Here is a 17,902-nt window from a genome sequence, read left to right on the forward strand (position 1 = left end):
TACCATTTCAAATAAATTAAACTTACAGGTACAATTTCTTTCCATTAACATCTTCTAGGGAATACATGAAGCTACCTTATTTTTATTAGGAGTCCTAGTTTGTAAGGTGTGGTCAACAATTGGCCCAGACACCCTACCAGCTAGTTAAATAATTGAAAGTGATCTAGCTCCCACAACACCTAGCCGGTTTACTGACCGATACCAGAGATTGAATACCAAATAGATATAATGGGATTACTCCTATTGATTAGATTACTAAGTATAGGTAAAGTAATTCTGTCTGTCGGTCGCGCTTTCACGCCAAAACTACGTTTACGTTACGTTGCGGCTTTTTAGATTCCATGGGACGCCAGGAATAGTAAACTAGTAGCTAAATAAGATCCTCTATGGTCCGTTAAAAATTTACCATAGTCAGACATGCCTCTTCCAAAAAGTAGGCCTTTCCTTATTCTAATTAATTAATTAAAAACCTAATTGATAAAAGTTTATGTATAAGCTCTAAACGACTTACCGATAGCATCTGATGGGTCAACAAAATTGCTTTTAATTACAAGTTTGTAAGTACATACATGTAAAGTACGTAAATAGGTACTTTAAGAGTAGACATGCATGCCTATTAAGTACTTAGTTTAAACCTTTCTCTAATAAACCTATGTCCTTGTAACTATTTTGGAAGCAAAACTATACTTATAGGTAGGAACCTTTTCTGAAAGTTCTGCCTGTCAGGTGAGATGTAATAAACTTACATTTGCTTAATAAACTCCGTTAAGATGGATTTGGAACCAGCTTCAACTTAGGACGTGTTCCGCAGAAACACTTCGTTGATCACTTTTTAAATGGGTCACTTGCCGGTTTCTTTATAATAACCAACAAATAAATAAAAAGTAACATGAATTGGTTCACTTGTTTGTCTTACTAAAATTGAAGTACCTTTACTTATCTACACCACACTTTTAATAAATTAAAAGTCACATAACACATACCTAACACCAACTACTTCTAATACTGGACAAATAGTAACAATTTCTAATACAGAAGCAACATTTTATTTAAGTCCAAAATTGCTTTTCGCAAGAATTTTCGGCGGAAAAAGTATGATAGAGTTTGCATTACGGATAGTGACGCATCTTATTTATGGCATGACCGGACCCTGCATATTTCCATGCACGTTTTTGAGAAACAATGCGAATCATGCGTGCACTGTCATGACTCAATGGTATTATATTATGCACTTGTCTTTGGCCGCGGATTTGGGGTCATTTAGGTCTTGTGGGATCCTCCTTTCTTACCGATACTGGTTCAAGAAATCTCACTTTAGGCCTTCCCTTCTTCAGCCTATTTCAAACTCCTTACCTCAAAAACAACTTTTTGGACAAATAAGGATTGTTTTGTTTTAATAAATCGCTGAGCATAGGAATACAAAGTAAGTAACGTGGTAATTTTATGTTTTTTTTGCCAAGTTTTAACACTTTCACAAAATTATTTTTTCATAGTTTTAAGGAAAATAGGTCAATTGGTAGAAAAAAACATTGACACATACTACGTTTTTAACGGAACTGTCTCTTTATAAGTGATTCAATTGTTTACGAGGTAAATAGTAGGAAAGTGAATGAAGTGATTCACTTTATTTCTAAGAGAGTAATGCATGAATTTTTGTGTCCCTATAGGTACCTTAATTAAAAACAAATAACATGATTCAGATTGTCATGTCACCTAGTATTAATATATATATTTTTTTTAAGTAGGCAGATCTTAATTTCAGAAAGTATTCTATTATTCTAAATGTATCTTGTCGTAAGTGCATTTGAGTGTAGAGCAGTTTTGCCCTGAAATTGTATAGATTACTAACTATTATGGGGTACCGATATTATTAAATGACTTTAGGGACGGCGTGAAACTTCTTTGTAGCCGTGCAATCTCGGGGCCCTTTCTAATTACCGTGATAGTGTAACTGACATCAATAATTGTGTGAAGCTTTGATGGAAGGCATGAAAAATATAAACAGGCAAATAAAAAAATAACTCTTTTATTATCATAGGAGTTCCTTGCCATAATTTTAGGTAAATAAGTTAAATAATAAAATCACAACTTAATGAATACTTAAAATTAACTCGAACGTCGTCAAATTTGAAATTTTGAATTTAATCTCAATCAACCACCTGTTCTAGTCGCCGAAACATAACCAGCCAACGTTGACGTCGTAAGCAATTCACTTATTTCTATGGCAGGTAAAATGGACTCAAAAATTATTTAAAAAAATATTTAAATACCAATGTGGAACACCAAACGAAACAAATTAGATAAAAAATGTTGTTGCACGTACATACATATAAAGACAGTACAATGTTTTGGATGTAGTACTCGACAAGTAAGAAGTCCTATTCTTACTTTTCAAATAACGTACGTTTCATTCATTAATTATTATTTATTGGCGTATCGAACTTCTCACCACTCGATACACATGTTTTTCTGAAATAATTTAACGCATTTTTTTGTAAAAATTAATGTACAATTATTCATTAATGGCATGGCGCAGGGTTTCCAAGACAACTTAAACTTTTAAGTTCAATTTTTTATACATCTACTCCTTTCTATTTACATGTTCAAGAGAATCGTACAACTAGTAATTAAGCGTGAAAAACGATTCAAATTATCAACTTTTACCTAAACATACATCACAGATAGAGATATAAAAAAGAACTAATATCTATTCGACGTGTTGGTTGCAGCTATGGACATTAGTGCTCGTGTGTCTGGGCATCGTGGGACAAACAAACTAAATTACAACTGACGTCGCATCAAAACATAAATTTGTTTTTCTGCACATAAAATCAATACGGATTATTATTATATAAGGAATCATTGGAAGAAATAAGAAAATCGAAATATACAAAACGAAATTACAAACTAATCGTGCAAGGAAAGAAGAAGAGAGAAACAATAGAGAACAAATCAAGTTTTGCCCCGTTTGGAAGCTAATAAAGTCCATTCGAAAAAACTGGCAAGCACTTACATATTAAATTGATAATCTTATGTATTATAAGTTCTGATAACGTCACTGACATTTGTTTAAAAAATAATTTTCTATTTGACTAGAGGTTGCTTATTTTAAACCTATTCATAGTATCGACCGGTTTCAGAATCGTACTAAACAAATGATCGTATATTTTACGTGAGTACTACTGAGGACGACCTCGTCGTTGAAGCAAATAAATATATAAATAAAAAAAAAGTTTAAACAAAAAAATAATACTCGAAAAATTTAAGTGGCGAAAGTGTTCCTAGAAACAGGAAGATTTTTATCAGAGCCTCTCCAAAACATTGATTTTACATTTTGCCGTTTCACTTTTTATCATCTCCACTCGTTTTAGGTTCGCTTTTTTTATTGTCCTCGGTCTTGGTTTCAGTGCTGTTGGTATCGGCAGCATTCTCATCCTTCTTGTTAGCGTTGTCTTGAGGTTCGACCACGTCCTGGGACTTTGACTTCGCTTCCCATTTAGCTTGAAACTCTTCGTTCAACATTTTCTCGAAGTCATTTGCAATTTTGTTGACGTTCTTCTTCATTGTCGGATCTGGGTAACTCTGAAAAATTGTGGAATCGATTAATTATTACAATGCTTTGTTATTTTTTATGCACAGTTATACAATTACAAGTTAATTCACGTTACCTTTAGGTAAAGTCGCACATTGTTGAAAATTCGTCTAAAATCTTGAACGACTTGATCGTATTCAGTGTAGGAAGAGTTCTTAAGTTTAGTCGATATATCATGGAGACACATTGGATATTTTACTACTTCATAGAATCTAGGAGCCTGAAAATAAATAAATAATGTTTATGGGAGTTTAACATTAGACGCAAAATAATAAATCATGAACTTTTACATAAATTAAGCGCTCACCACTTTTATGTCCATGTCGTGTTGAATAAAAGCAGCTTCATTGATTTGAGATAGATTGGAAAGTATTGTCTCAAACTTCTTTACTGTGTTAGCAGGCAAAGGCTTCTTCTTTTTAGGGTGATACCACATTCCTGACACGGCAACCTTTGGTTTGCCACCAGATTTTTTCTGATTCTCATCACGCACATAGTTGCCAGATTGATCAAAGTTAGGACAACGAGTATTTTCCTTTTTCTCTTCGTCGTTCCTACAATCAGGAACTTCTAACGGATCGTCTGGTTCAACAGATTTCGAGTCAGAATCAAGCAACTTAGTTGCGTCTTCAGTAAAAATCGATTGGTCTTGATTCTTTGTAAGAATATAATCATTTTTGACTGTTTGTTGATTCCATACACTCGTAAGATCTTTAGACATGAAATGGTTAGTCAGCCCGGTGGACCACGCGTCACTGTGCTCCATGCTGAGTTTGACTTGCTTCAAGTCTTCAGAGAATTCATCTGTAGCACTTAGACCCAACGCGTCATATAATCGGGCTGTGTCAGATTTGGATCCTTCATGAATGAAATCCATTAGTTTTGGTGCGGACTGTTTAGCCGCTTCCCAAGCACGATCCGATGTCATTGAACTTAAAAGGTCTAGGGAATCTGCTGCTCTTATGTCTAAGCAGGGAATGCCATGACGGGGTAACATCTTTTGATCTTCTCCAAAGATATCATCTGTGCGTCTGGACATCAAGCAGGGCCATGATTCAAGATTGTACTTCGGTTGCGGTGCTAGTGTAACTGGTGGAAACGGCACTTTCATTTTTAGAGCTATATCATCACCAATAGTGCTATCGTATACTACGTCTTGAGCGGCACCTTGTACAAAGGGGGATATTGGATCCGCAGGCTTTATAGGCACCTTGTAGCTACCGGGCTTCATATAAACTTTTGACATTTCGTGAAACTCATCATTTTCTGGATCGATGAATTGTACGGGGCCAGAGATATTGTTTGAAATCGTCACAACATTTGATGGGATTTGAATGTTGTGAGTGTGATGAGTTATAAAATCGCTAGGTTCTTTTTGGACCATCTGACCCCATGCCGCAAAAAAATCGGCCTCTTCTTTTGTATCGCCACAACTATTGTTTTTCTGTACGTAGCAGCCTCTCATCTCGGCTGCTGCCGCCATGCTCGGTATCAATGTTTTTTCCACGTGACTTAAAGGTATCATTTTTGCTTTCAGTTCCATGTCTCTGCGTTGCAATAAATCGCAGGGCATATTTCCCAAAAGCGGTTGTCCAGGAGCTTTGCCGAGCTCCGCATCCATCTTATGTTTCAATTGGGTATATAATTCCCGCTGTTCCGCGTGACACATACCTTCAAGAGCGCGAAAATCTGGAACATTAGTGATCGTCCACGATTGGCGCGGCTTCGCTTCACGGACGCTGCAAGGATCACATTTGTATTGCGCTTTCTGGTAGCTGTCCATATCAGTTTGGTCGCTTAAAGGGTAGAAATTATGCGAATTTGGTGGCGGTACTACAGGATACTTTTTGTACGCCACTCCTGATCGTGCTGGCCATGGACCTTCATTAAAGCTCTGAGAAGCTGCTTGACTCTGGTTCTGTACCCAAGGAGGTTGTACTGCGTTGAATGGCTGCGGAGAAGCATTGACAGGCCGCGGAGTGCTGGAGTGCGGTTTGGATGGCTGAAATTTGTTCTGATTTTGATTCCTCGGCGCAGCCGAATTGGTGGCGTAATAATTATGAGTAAAACTTTTCTGTTCCATAGTAAAGCCGTGATCAAGGCATTTAAATGTTTTATAAATATGAGTCAACATTTCTTTGGTCACCGCCTGCCATTGTACAAAGCATTCTCTTATATTAGGACTGTAATATTTATTTTCGATTCTTGAAAACGTGTCGTGTTTCTCACTTAGCAGCTCTTTAACACCCTTCCAGCCATCTAAAATTCTTACAAAAGAGAAAATAAAGTTTTTAATTACCCATGGTATGCCTTGTGAATGCAGATTAGCAACTGCACTATCGGGCTTTTGTACGTTGGATCTAGTTTTAGCACAAATTGAGTGTATATTCTTAAAACAAGGTCGGTTATGGTGAGCGATTGCAATATTTTCAGCATCAGTGCAAGCCTCCACAGCCAGTTGAACGATTTGATTGGGTATTTGATCATGTATAACAATCTTGTCAAGTGCCGTAAGCAATACTTCCGAGGAAACGGAAGGTTTATTCTTGTCTTCGTCCTGATTGGTTGGTTTCTGATTTTGATTTTGCTTTTGATTGTTGGAATCAGTCCGCGAGTCGGGTATGTTGCACAATTCCGACACCATTCTCTCTCCTTCGACAAAGAAGTCGAGGCTAGAAGTAGATTCCGAAGTCAAGTTCCTGTCCTTACGTTGACGGTCTACTTCGGTGCTGTTGTCCTTGTATCTCTCATGATATCGAGGGTCAGCACTATATGCGTTGCGTTTATCTTGACTTTTCACTATTTTCTTCTTCGCTCCCGTGCCGATCGGTTCTTGATTGGAGATGGACCACGAGCTTTGGGATCGTCTATCAGCGCTGACGGTTCTGTCTCCTATCATTCCAGGGCCGCTGTAGTTGGGTGAAGATGGATCAAAAACAAGGCCAACGAGAGGGGAATTAGGCGGTGAACTAAAAGTCGGGGCCGATGGATTGTTATATCTGGAAATAATTGCAGGGTTCAATGTGTATTTCATGTGAACTAAAATGCTTGTACTGGACGCTTATACCTTGGGTTCTGGTACTGTTGGCTGGACGCGGTGGCTTCGTAAATCCCAGTCGCCACGCGGCAGTAAGTCGCCATGTTTTGGTCGGACAAATCTTTGCTGGAACATCCTGGAAACATTGAAGTAAGAAGTGTAAATTACCATCCACTTTTAACTTATTGGCTGAACAGTTGAGTTGATTTTGCAGCACGAATAAAGTTCATAGTTACTTCAAACCGAAATATGTTCCAACGCAAGTCATTTTCGTCAAGTGCTCTGAGGTGATAAAACAAACAGAATAAATTAATTTCGTCCTGAAAGCTATGTGTATGTGCCTCTGGATGTACGTACCATAGTTCTTTTGCTGCATCACGGCATATTGATGCTGGGGCTGGAAGCCATCGGCCTGGTGGGGCAGGCCCCGCTCGCGCGCTCCATCGGGCCCGCCGTCCCGATACTCCCCCGACTTGCTCGACACGCCCCCACCATACTCTTGCATTGGGCTTGCAAATGTCTAAAATTTACATTTTATTGTAAAATCATTTACTTATATCATTAAGAATCAAAGTGGTGAATTTTGATCAAAGTTTGGTTGAATATTATTAAGTATGATATTAAAAGAATATTAGGCGACGACACACATTAGGGATTTTTAAAGTTGCAAAAATGTTTAAGTGTGATGGTTACAAAAGGAGAAATTAAACATAACATAAACAAAGAATAACTTCAAGCATGATGGACTCTGAAAAGATGATAATAAGGTGATAATAAAAATCCGCAGAGTCCTTGACAGTTAAAAGAACACCAACCAGGGACTTGATGTTCCTTTGTCGTCGATCCTAGAAATGAATGTGGATTGAAACTGTTAGAACTTGCCATTACCAAACCCATATCTTGGTCTGCCATTGATATATTTGCATTGAAAAAGTTTTAGGTTTTTTTTCAAAATGAAACTTGACTAGACGTAAAAAATCCCAATCGAGTATGACGTAATGAGCATAATCTCGTCTCGATCTAGTAGGTGTCCGTTGTCGGACATCATCAAATGAGACATTTGTAGAAAAATTGCGTATTTTTGCACTTATTTCTGCTTAAAACCATGGATTTTCGGAAAATACTATACTACTTTGCAGTCGCGATAAATCTTACGTCTACACCATCGTTAACGAGAAATTACTTAAGAAATATTTCAAAAAATATTTTTATTGGACTCACCGATTAGTTTGCACCCGTGTCCTTCCCCAGGAGGATCTTCAATACTCTCAATACATATTACAATAAATAATACCTATTTGCGATTGTCAAAGTATTCGTGTCTATGTTTTACAACAATTATTTTTTATTCTTACGTATTAACCAATATGATTTAACACGATTTGGATGATTCCAGGTTTACAACTATTGCTTATTTTCTAGATTTCTCAGTATAGAACATTTATAATCATGATATTTTATTCACTACCTTCGATGTGAGTTGGATAATGTATGACTTGCCAAATAATTGAAACCAACCATATGATTTTGTTCATTTGTTTCTTGACGTTTTCCATTTTTGCTTTTCAGAGGCGGGAAATAGTGGCCAAATGTGTGCATACAAACTCCGTGGAGGTTGAAAGGTTTCTTTCTGTTACAAGGAGGTGCAAGCATAATCCGTGGTTTATGTAATTGCGCACTAATTAAAATTATGTGATCCTTGTGCAACTGTTGCTAATTACTTCACTGTTACGCTGACAAACAAAACTATCTACATTTATATCTGTATGTAATTTATATTGTGCATGTAGGTTGCTTACGCTAATATTATGCTTATGGTCATACTCCAGAAGCCTAGTGAGACACGCTATTTGCTACTTTTTTGCTTGAAAGAAAACACCAGGGTGCTAAGCTGATGCCTACATACTAATATTGCAATCGCAATACTAGTATTTAACAAACATGTAATCGATAATTCTAATTCGAGAAGAAGATTTGCAAATCCTAAACAATTCTAATAGGTAAGTAGCAAAACAAATATTTTTAAATATTCTGTGTTTTATAACTCCCTGAATATTACTGCAAGAATTTATCATCAGTCTAATTTTTAATTGGTTTATCGCAAAAATCTTGATGATCATAACAAATGATGACATAGAAACTTTGTAACGCATTCATTTAATTTGAATAAAACCTATTTATATATCATTGACAGACGATTCTTCCAGTAATCATGAAGGCAGTAGAGATGAGAAGGGCGGTAGTGGCTAAAGTCTCTGAAGCAGCATTGCAGAGGTCTGTACTGCAGGAGCATACTTCCTGCCTACCGCCGTAGCCGGCACGGTGGTAGCATTGACCCTGGAAAACATATTAAAGAAAAGAATCAAACTGATATGAAAGGAGGAAAAGGAAATTCTCCCTTTATTTATATTGGGTAAATCTTTGTGTAAGTGGGGCATGACTTCATTATATTATAAGATGAATATTTAAATGGTAAACTGACACACATGGGCCATAGCTGTTGAAACGAAACTGCATTAACCTAAACTTCTCATAAGATGCTGTAATCTAATTTTAAACTCAGGTTACAAAGCCAGGCAATAGTGGACAATACCATTTCAACTCTTCTATACACTTGATAGCTCGAGACTTTTGGAAAGAAGTCCATCCTTATACTCCGAGCCCATTTCCCAACTATGTTGGAGTCGGCTTCCAGTCTAACGGGATGTAGCTGAGTACTAGTGATTGACAAGGAGCGACTGCACTTTCTGACCCCCTCAACCCAGTTACCCAGGCAACCCAATACCCCTTCAGGTTAGACTGGTGTCAGACTTACTGGTTTCTGACTACCCGTAACTACTGCCAAGGATGTTCAATGACAGCCGGGACCTACAGTTTAACGTGCCATCCGAAACACAGTCATTGGTGTCTAAGACATACTTAGAAAGTACATACTTTTGGAAAGAAGTCAGGATCAAAAACCCAGGCCAACCTTAAACTTGGACTCATCCCATCCACAGCTTCGTATGACCCTGCTCTCCGGCAGTCTCCCGTTGACACCATACTCCACATGCTGCACGATCTTGCGGCACAGTGTGTGCGTGACTCCTCGGTCGTGGTCGGAGCAGTTACTCTTCAGATTGTCAGGCAACTTGGCTTCTAGGCACTGGGAGTTTGAACCTCAAAAGCTGAGACCCACCTTAAATTTGGACTCGTCCCATCCACAGCTTCGTATAACCCTGCTCTCCGGCAGTCTCCCGTTGATGCCATACTCCACATGCTGCACGATCTTGCGGCACAGCGTGTGCGTGACTCCTCGGTCGTGGTCAGAGCAGTTCCTCTTCAGGTTATCAGGCAACTTGGCTTCTAAGCACTGGGAGTTTGAAGATCAAAAACCGAGACCCACCTTGAATTTGGACTCGTCCCAGCCACAGCTTCGTATAACCCTGCTCTCAGGCAGCCTCCCGTTGACGCCATACTCCACATGCTGCACTATCTTGCGGCACAGCGTGTGCGTGACTCCTCGGTCGTGGTCAGAGCAGTTCCTCTTTAGGTTGTCAGGCAACTTGGCTTCTAGGCACTGGGAGTTTATCGCGCTGTTGCATTCGTAACACATTATTGTTGACCCTGGAATTTTTGGGGAAAGGGCCTTTTGTAATTTTACCTAAATGTTTAGTTAGTCGATTGATGGAATAGAGAAGAAATGAATTTACAGAATTCGCTAAATTCAATTCAAATCGTGGTCGCCCTCCATACTGCATTGACAGAAGTATTAGGACCATTATGAGCTCTTAGGTATAATTGAGTCAAGAGAGTAAATCGAGACGACATTCTACCTCTTTACTCTTTCACTAAAATATAAGTTCCCTTCATTGAATAAAATATATGTACATACTCATAGCCATACCATATATCAATACCATTCCTCTACATTTAGTAGTCAATCTTTATGAGTGCCCTTTCACACCAACCACCTATAGCTAGCATTGATCCATAAACAAATTAAACCAATAAAACAGGATGTAGACTCTTATTTAGTAGACGCCCTAGATATTCGAGGAAGCTTGCCTAATGTAAACAGAGTAATTTAAAAATAAACCACTTGCGATCGAGCTCGTAATAAAATTGCTACAATTGTAACGTAATGGTAAACCAATTTGTGGTTGGACGCTGGGTGACCGGAGAATTTGCGAAAAGAACAAATTTTCCATTCATTATAGTGATGTTTTCTATGTAAGTTAGTTATGTCAGCACCAGTAAGCATCGGATCTGTTGATAGCAATCATTCAATAGTGCATTTGCTAAGTGCAAAATGATGCAGTTAGCAAAAAATATGATTTCTAAACTACTTTCTACCAAAAGAATAAAACCGCAATTTTATAATGACTTTACTGATAACTTCTTCCCAATAAAAAACTGTTCCTTTCGTTGAAAAATAGTACAATGACCTTAACCACTGTAACCTTGCAAAGACCCATCAAATCTATTTTTGACATAGAAACACTGGTAGTCACTATTGAATTCTATGTTGCCACACTTAACAAACCATTTGACCAACACAGAAAAAAGTTATAACTATAACCAAAGCAAGAAAATAATCTACAAACGAAAGAGGTCCAAACTACTCTCCAATACTGTATAGAATTAAATAATGAGCAGGAAGTAATAAATATAAAACACATAAAACTGACCGTAATGAAAAAGTCCACAGAGAAGTATAAAGCCGATGTAATAGCTCGCCATGTTGCCTGCTTAGTAACCACAGCTTCCTATCAGGTACACGCCACTTCTGACATCGAGAGGGAGTCTCCAGCCCACAAGGTTGGAACCAGTGCAACTCGCTTTACGTTACAGGATGTGGCTCATTGAACCCAACAACGGAACCCGCCAATTCAGATTGTTAGGTGATTTTATTAGGTCATACTAGATTACGAAAATAAAGCCAGCCAATTGATGTGATCAATCTGTTGATCTCACTATTGTAGATGTACAGATTAAGGATCATGATTTTGATCCAGTCGATGATGTAGAAAAAGGAGTCGGCAATAAAAATCAAGATCATGAAAAACTTTTAATAAATACATTCGCAAATTACAAACACAACAATGAAGCATCGCTAAACAAAATGTACAATGGTTGCGGCTTTGGTAACTTCATTAATGCTATCTACATTGCAAGTATTTAATATGAACTCTATTCCTCTGTATATAAAGTTCAAATCATTTCTTATGCTTCCAAGTGTGAATCAGTTGTGATTATCGTCTATTTACATAGATTTGTTAAATTCATTAACGTGTTGTCTTCACACATATTCACCTATAGCAACACGTATTCATACAAATAAATTACAAACACCTATACAATGTACTTTACTTGCTATATCTATTTTAACATCTAAATCTATCAAATCATTGATTTCGCCAACTATATTAGCGCTCTCAAAATAGTAAGCCTCAATAGTTTACGAAACAACAACAGTTTCTTTGGTACATACGAGTATTTCATTTCTAACATTTTGCAGCAGATGTGCTCTATCATCATTGTCTACTTTGTTGACATTTTTGTTTTACAAATTAATAATTGGCAGTGGGTGTTTAAGACAAGCTTTTCAGAAATCTAGTTGTGATGATCTTACTTCTGCTCTTCATGATATGTCTTAGTGGGCCTATATTGTGGTGCTAATGTTCAGTTGGCGAAGGCACGTCAACTAAAACCTCAGCAGGGCGAAGGTGATGAGCATGAGGGCGGTGGCGCCCACGGGAATGGAGGCGGAATTGCAGCCGTCTTCCAGGCATGAGCATACTTCTTGTCTGCCTCCGAAACCTGAGCGTTGGTAGCAGCGACCCTGGGGAAGATGAGTTATAAATTAGTATGAGTATGGGATACATGTTTAGGTTCTGTCACATAGTTCTCAATGCGCCTTTCATTTAGGTAATCTTTTGAGTAGAGGTACACTGTTTACTAAGAAAATCGGCGTGGATCATCTCACAAAAAATATTTGTAGCATCTACTTCTCAATAGCTTAAAAATTAGCGGTCCATTGATAATCTAGTTTGCATATTACTTAGAGTATGTACATATCAGTTTGCATGTTGTTAGAGGTCTACAAACGGAATAAAATGACGTGTACATTATGTATGTGCCTACTACACGTTATTTGTAGGTAATGAACTTACGTTAATTAGGTCTGCGAAGGTTTGGCATATTTAGAGCTCTGGGCTAGTTGTAAATCTTTCAACCGCACTAATTGCCTTTGGAGCATGAAAATGTAAGAGAAGTATGGATTTCTTATGACTTTTTCGAATAATCCAGATTTTAGCCTGATGTAAATAAATACTAAGCTTTACAGGACTTTTCTTTTTTTAGGAATCTCTGCTACTTTGGCGAGTCTCATTTGGGCCCCATATTGGGATAACAGCAATAGGCTTTCATTCAAGTAATCTGGATATCATGTAACGATCATTACCTTGTAACTGGTATCATCCCATCCACATCCCCTGATGACCCTGCTATCTGGAGGCATGCCGTTCATCTCGAACTCCACCACCTGGGAGATCTTCCTGCACATGGTGTCCTTGGGCCCGCACGGCAGTCTCAGGGAGTCTGGCAGCTTCGTCATCAGACATCTCGAGTCGTTGTGGCTGTTGCATTGGTAACATGTGATTGCTAAACCTGGGGGAAGAAGACGGATAAGGATTTGAGTTAAAGTTATAGTTTTTATAAGCTCGTGTTTTCTTATTAATGTCTCCTTATATTCAAATGTGAGATAAACTAATAGTTCTACCAGAATTGATAAGGAACTTCTAATTCCCAAAACCATATTTGGCGGTTTTTAGCTCACTTTTCAAAAAGGTGGAAGTTTTCATTTCGGATTTCAACTAGGTATATGCTGAATAAAGCATGAAAATATGTAGATGACTTGTTAAACGAAAAAACTATGTACTAAAGAATGTAATGTTGTAAGAACTGACTTTGAGGTCGCTTTCTGGCTTGCCATGCGTGTTCTCTACGGGCGCCTGTCTGACCTTCGGAATGAAAATGATGAGAAAAGCGATCAAACTCTTTACAGCTACATCAATAAATAGTCATGATAGTTTCATGTAGATTCTTGGTAGAAAAGGCCTGCCTACAATTTTGATTCGATTCTTCATATACATGCAATAAATTATATTTAGAAGTTGTAAGAAGTACGTTTGTTACATTGAAAAATTGGATAATACATTTTTACATGACAGTTTATTATCTAAAGACTGAGTTAATGAGAAGTTCCTCTTGTTGGGTGACTTTCAGACATTGAAAAGACGTGTACCACTCCTATCATGAGAGGCACAAGGAAATGAACAATTGGTAAGTTGAATACATGCCCGTAAGAGTACAATTTGTACCCACGCACCTCGGTATTATCATTCAAGTTTCATTCAATGATAATAAAGGATGTTGTGAATGATAAGTTAGAGGTACTGTATGGATGCCTGACAAATTACATTGGGCGTAGTTTGCATTGATTAGGTACTACGCACTAGATTTAGGCGCAATAACGATTAGATTGATGAAAATAAGATTCTATTTTGCAAAAATTCGTTTTATGATGACACAAACCGGCTCTTATCAAGTTCTGAAGTTGTCCATTTGTGAAGCTAGTTTAAGCAGTACCTAACACAAATTACGTTAATCTAGAAAACTATACTGATTTGAGTATGAGCAAAGAAATTACTGAAAAAGATCCACATATTTATATTGATACCAGCTTCTACTGGCAGTTTGTGAGAACTACCCTGCACGAACCCGGATAAAAAAAATGCCTATAGCCTTCGTCGAACTTAAAAAGTGAACTCCCTAAAACTGAAAGAATGTCGGTCCAGTTCCTCAGATAAGCGCGTTCAAATAAAGAAATGCTTCAGCTATAATATAAACATGTCATAATTTTTTATATGCATACGACACGTGACACATTATTATCAGGAAATAGTGTTTTATAACACAATAACATGTCTACAATTAGTTAATATACCTCCCGCAGATCATACGCACCCATGTTTCCCGTTGTCCTACTTTTTCTATCGATTTATGGAATTAAACCGCTATTTTCATTTGCCTAGTAAAAGAATACTTTCTGGAATTTAGGGGAAGAAAATATACTTAGAGTGCACAGTAACTTATTCTGAACATTTTTGTGGTAAGTTTGAAGTAGCCTAGGGCTACTCTACTGTATCTGTATTTGTAGTTAATACTTATGATGGGGTAGGCTTCCAGTCGGACCTCCATGGACATGGACCTCCTCAAGTCTGGGCCCGATGCGCCTTAGGCAAGACTGGCAGTCAGACTTTCTGGTTTCTGACCAACCAATCTTTTCATGTGAATTATAAGGATATGCATGCAAAGGGCTTTTTAAAATTTTCTATGTGGCACTACTTCTACAAGGACATAATTGTATGTTATGCACTACGATAAAAAAAATTCCGACTAGTTTGCTAGTCAACTAGCAGAGTAGACAATTCCTGAAATGATTAGCTTGACAACATAAGCAGGATACGCTGCAAGTACAATGTATATTAGATGGATAATTATGCACGATGATTCGAGAAATAAATGAGTGTAACATTTGAATGAAAACTACTTCTAGGTTTTATATTGCCAGGAAATACTGTAACCTTCACTAATGCACTTTTCGCATAATGATCAGTGTAGTTCTTAAGTGTGGAAAATTAAAGCTTCAGCAAAAAGTTGATATTATCTATCCCTATGAATTTTTAGCTTCAAAGTGTTCAAAGCAACTTTCTTGACAGGAAAGTTTGCAATATCTATCAAATGGTTGGGCAAACTGAGGAGTACCAAGGTCTTTAGACCAAAAATAAGGCAGCACTAAATAATAATCTTATCTCATTCACTTCAACGTCTACCGTAAATATAGTTTGCGTTTAATCAGCCATTCTATATTATTAGACGTCTTATATTTAAATTAATTGACTATAGAGCTAAGAAATCAGACAATAAGGACTAGTATATTCAGAAAATATCACTGTCTTAAGAAGCTGAAGTTTAAAAGCAAGTTAACACGAGAGCTTTTAAAGCTTAGAAAATTTGCTCAATTTTCCGGAAACTGAAAATGATCACGTTACATGAACACAGATGAATGGTGGCTTAATTCAATAAAGCACAAACCTTGTTGTAGCAAACTGCATATTACCGCCAAAAAGCAAATTAAAACGAGCGCCATTTTATATTAAGTTGGTAACAGGTAACCGCCGGTTCTGGTCGCTGCGCACCGCACACGTTAGCGATCGCCGACCCACTGACTATTCACACTACGTTAGAGAACCTATATCTACTATAAATGTGCACCGCTTATTCAATTGCTCTAATACCTTAACAAATTGACTGCTATATATCGTTGGGTATCGACAATCCCTCGTTTAGAACAGATTACCGTTCGTAAGAGATGAAAATTTGGTTTAACAACGAGTTTTTACTGGTTTCTTTGTATGAAGTGTGGAAATGGTCCTTTAAGGCTGGCTATTTGATGTACGGCAGTGCAGAGAGATCGCGTGATTAGCTCCAGTTTGTTGTTGATAACCTAATATGTGGGTCTTATGTAAGGCATTCGATCGCTTGTTTCTAGGCAGTTTTCAGGGGTTAGAAAACTTTTTTCAGCACATTTTACAAGCTTAAAGTGTGCTTCTGTATTTTTTGGTCCTTAGGGACTATTTTTGGTCCTTTGAGCGTTTATCTTCTTGTGTTACGATAGACGAGTGTATGACCACTTATGATATGTCACGTTGGAGTCATTTAGTCATTCATCATCTAAACCAGTTCATTGTATGGGTTAACAATGAAAACGAGGCCGGGAGCGTCAATAGATGGAATGTAGAGTAATCTTTTGATAACTGACACGTATTGTAGGTAAGATAGGTCATAATAGTTGAAAAAGGTGTTGGAAGACTAGGACCTCTGCTTTTATGTAACATATAATAAAAGATGCTTTTAATTATTAAGTTAAAGGGGGATCTTGTTCTGATGATTTAAGAGTTAACGAAGCCACATTACAGACGATATTTTTTCAAAAATTAAAACTAAGTACTAAAAAGCTTCAAAAAATTCCTCCCTATCGTTTCGACATGGATGATTATACTTTTTGTTAGGCAAACGAATAAAATTTGCTAATACACGAAATTCAGTTTTAACATAGGTGCAAGAAAACATGTAAAGGAGTCACATCCATTTTTGTTAAAAAAAAATTACCTCTGAAAAGAAAAGTAAGACATAAATTTAAGACGTTGGACATGCGGTATGACAATAGATGACATTTAGCGATCCGGCTCGACCATTAGTGCTCCTGCGCCGTGCTCACTTAGCGAACATCGTATCCTGCGCACACGCACACGACATAGTGGATATTTGTAAAAAGTTTAAGACAATTTTGGAAGTATGAGGAATTTTTTTACTTTGATTATATAGGTAATTATCGGTCATATAAAACTATACCAAAGTTCTGAGAAATCTATTAATTTACATAGAATTGAAGCTGGATCCAGGCTTTGAGCGAGGCAAGTTTAAAACTTAGCACCTATAATAAAAACTGCATACTAACATAACAGACATTTTAAGGGTGATTTTCTTTATTAAATATAAAATAATTTGTATGAAAATGAAGTTAGTTATTGCTTTACACACAATACATAAAAGCGACTGGAATCGTAAATTAAGTGCCAACGAAAATAGAACACTATGTAATTAATTCCTCTAGCTTATCTCGTATCTAAGGCTTTTAGTCAAATGTCCGCTAACTAACTTTATTGCTATTACTTTGCATATTATGTACTCAGTGGGCACAAAATACTTTTTAGTTATTTTAGAATGTTTCCAAGTTGGAACTAGGTATCTATTTTCAATGTATCAAAGACAAAGATTTTAAAGGCAGAATAATGGTTAATAAAGACATTAACCAACGGCAAGAATTATAAATAAATATATCCCTGTAAAATTGTATAGTTGATCTGTTTATCAACTACCACCAGGACCTTTTTTAAAAGCCCAAAAATAATTATACGTACCTATGGTTCTCCAAACCGTTAGATTTGAAGCCGTCTCCAACATAGTTGAAAAGGCTAGTCAGATGATATCTTGCTATTACAATATTTCAAGTTTTCAGACTTGCAAATGACGTCAGTTACGTCATTTAGCTATGTATGCAAATGTATCCATAATCCACAGTATTTCTACCATGGGGTTCACGGCCATCCATGCTGTTTTTAGACGGCTCTCTACACCAGTGGTATGGTGTTGATAGACAATCC

At 37.3% G+C, this 17,902-nt stretch overlaps 4 protein-coding genes across 6 annotated transcripts in view; all 4 read right to left on the bottom strand.

The window, feature by feature from the left end:
• LOC110373175 (myeloid leukemia factor) overlaps positions 1-17,902 on the bottom strand; it is a 238,890-nt gene that overhangs the window by 161,899 nt on the left and 59,089 nt on the right. The gene's annotated exons all lie outside the window — the stretch shown is intronic.
• On the bottom strand, positions 1,997-8,179 carry Mtsh (mitoshell). Of its 3 annotated transcripts, none has more exons than XM_049846058.2 (6): positions 7,851-8,179; positions 6,987-7,149; positions 6,660-6,765; positions 3,900-6,561; positions 3,669-3,812; positions 1,997-3,582 (listed from the first exon to the last, which is right to left on the bottom strand). In XM_049846058.2, exons 2-6 carry the CDS (start codon positions 7,132-7,134, stop codon positions 3,343-3,345), a joined length of 3,300 nt encoding a protein of 1,099 aa, XP_049702015.2. In that variant the 5' UTR covers positions 7,135-7,149; positions 7,851-8,179; the 3' UTR covers positions 1,997-3,342. The 3 variants fall into 3 exon arrangements, with proteins under 3 accessions (XP_049702015.2, XP_021186129.3, XP_021186128.3); XM_021330454.3 differs by having other exon boundaries at positions 1,998-3,582; positions 3,900-6,501; XM_021330453.3 differs by having other exon boundaries at positions 1,998-3,582; positions 3,900-6,591; positions 7,851-8,178.
• LOC110373218 (uncharacterized) lies at positions 8,769-11,456 on the bottom strand. The gene is made up of 3 exons (XM_064039184.1): positions 11,300-11,456; positions 10,015-10,235; positions 8,769-8,966 (listed from the first exon to the last, which is right to left on the bottom strand). The coding sequence occupies exons 1-3, from the start codon at positions 11,349-11,351 to the stop codon at positions 8,814-8,816; spliced, it is 426 nt and encodes a 141-aa protein (XP_063895254.1). The 5' UTR covers positions 11,352-11,456; the 3' UTR covers positions 8,769-8,813.
• On the bottom strand, positions 11,667-15,925 carry LOC110373240 (uncharacterized). The gene is made up of 3 exons (XM_021330451.3): positions 15,771-15,925; positions 13,075-13,280; positions 11,667-12,453 (listed from the first exon to the last, which is right to left on the bottom strand). The coding sequence occupies exons 1-3, from the start codon at positions 15,823-15,825 to the stop codon at positions 12,316-12,318; spliced, it is 399 nt and encodes a 132-aa protein (XP_021186126.1). The 5' UTR covers positions 15,826-15,925; the 3' UTR covers positions 11,667-12,315.

Source organism: Helicoverpa armigera, chromosome 18 (genome assembly GCF_030705265.1).
Source record: "Helicoverpa armigera isolate CAAS_96S chromosome 18, ASM3070526v1, whole genome shotgun sequence".
NCBI classification, from domain to species: domain Eukaryota; kingdom Metazoa; phylum Arthropoda; class Insecta; order Lepidoptera; family Noctuidae; genus Helicoverpa; species Helicoverpa armigera.

Coding starts and splice junctions, on each gene's coding strand:
- Mtsh (XM_021330453.3), bottom strand. CDS start 7,134: ATGCAAGAGTATGGTGGGGGCGTGTCGAGCAAGTCGGGGGAGTATCGG. Junction 6,766..6,986: donor GATGCAGCAAAAGAACTATG/GTACGTACATCC, acceptor CAATGTTTCCAG/GATGTTCCAGCAAAGATTTG. Junction 6,592..6,659: donor CAACAGTACCAGAACCCAAG/GTATAAGCGTCC, acceptor AATTATTTCCAG/ATATAACAATCCATCGGCCC.
- LOC110373218 (XM_064039184.1), bottom strand. CDS start 11,351: ATGGCGAGCTATTACATCGGCTTTATACTTCTCTGTGGACTTTTTCAT. Junction 10,236..11,299: donor CTGTGGACTTTTTCATTACG/GTCAGTTTTATG, acceptor CAAAAATTCCAG/GGTCAACAATAATGTGTTAC. Junction 8,967..10,014: donor GGGACGAGTCCAAATTCAAG/GTGGGTCTCGGT, acceptor TATGTTTTCCAG/GGTCAATGCTACCACCGTGC.
- LOC110373240 (XM_021330451.3), bottom strand. CDS start 15,825: ATGGCGCTCGTTTTAATTTGCTTTTTGGCGGTAATATGCAGTTTGCTA. Junction 13,281..15,770: donor ATGCAGTTTGCTACAACAAG/GTTTGTGCTTTA, acceptor TTCTTCCCCCAG/GTTTAGCAATCACATGTTAC. Junction 12,454..13,074: donor GGGATGATACCAGTTACAAG/GTAATGATCGTT, acceptor CATCTTCCCCAG/GGTCGCTGCTACCAACGCTC.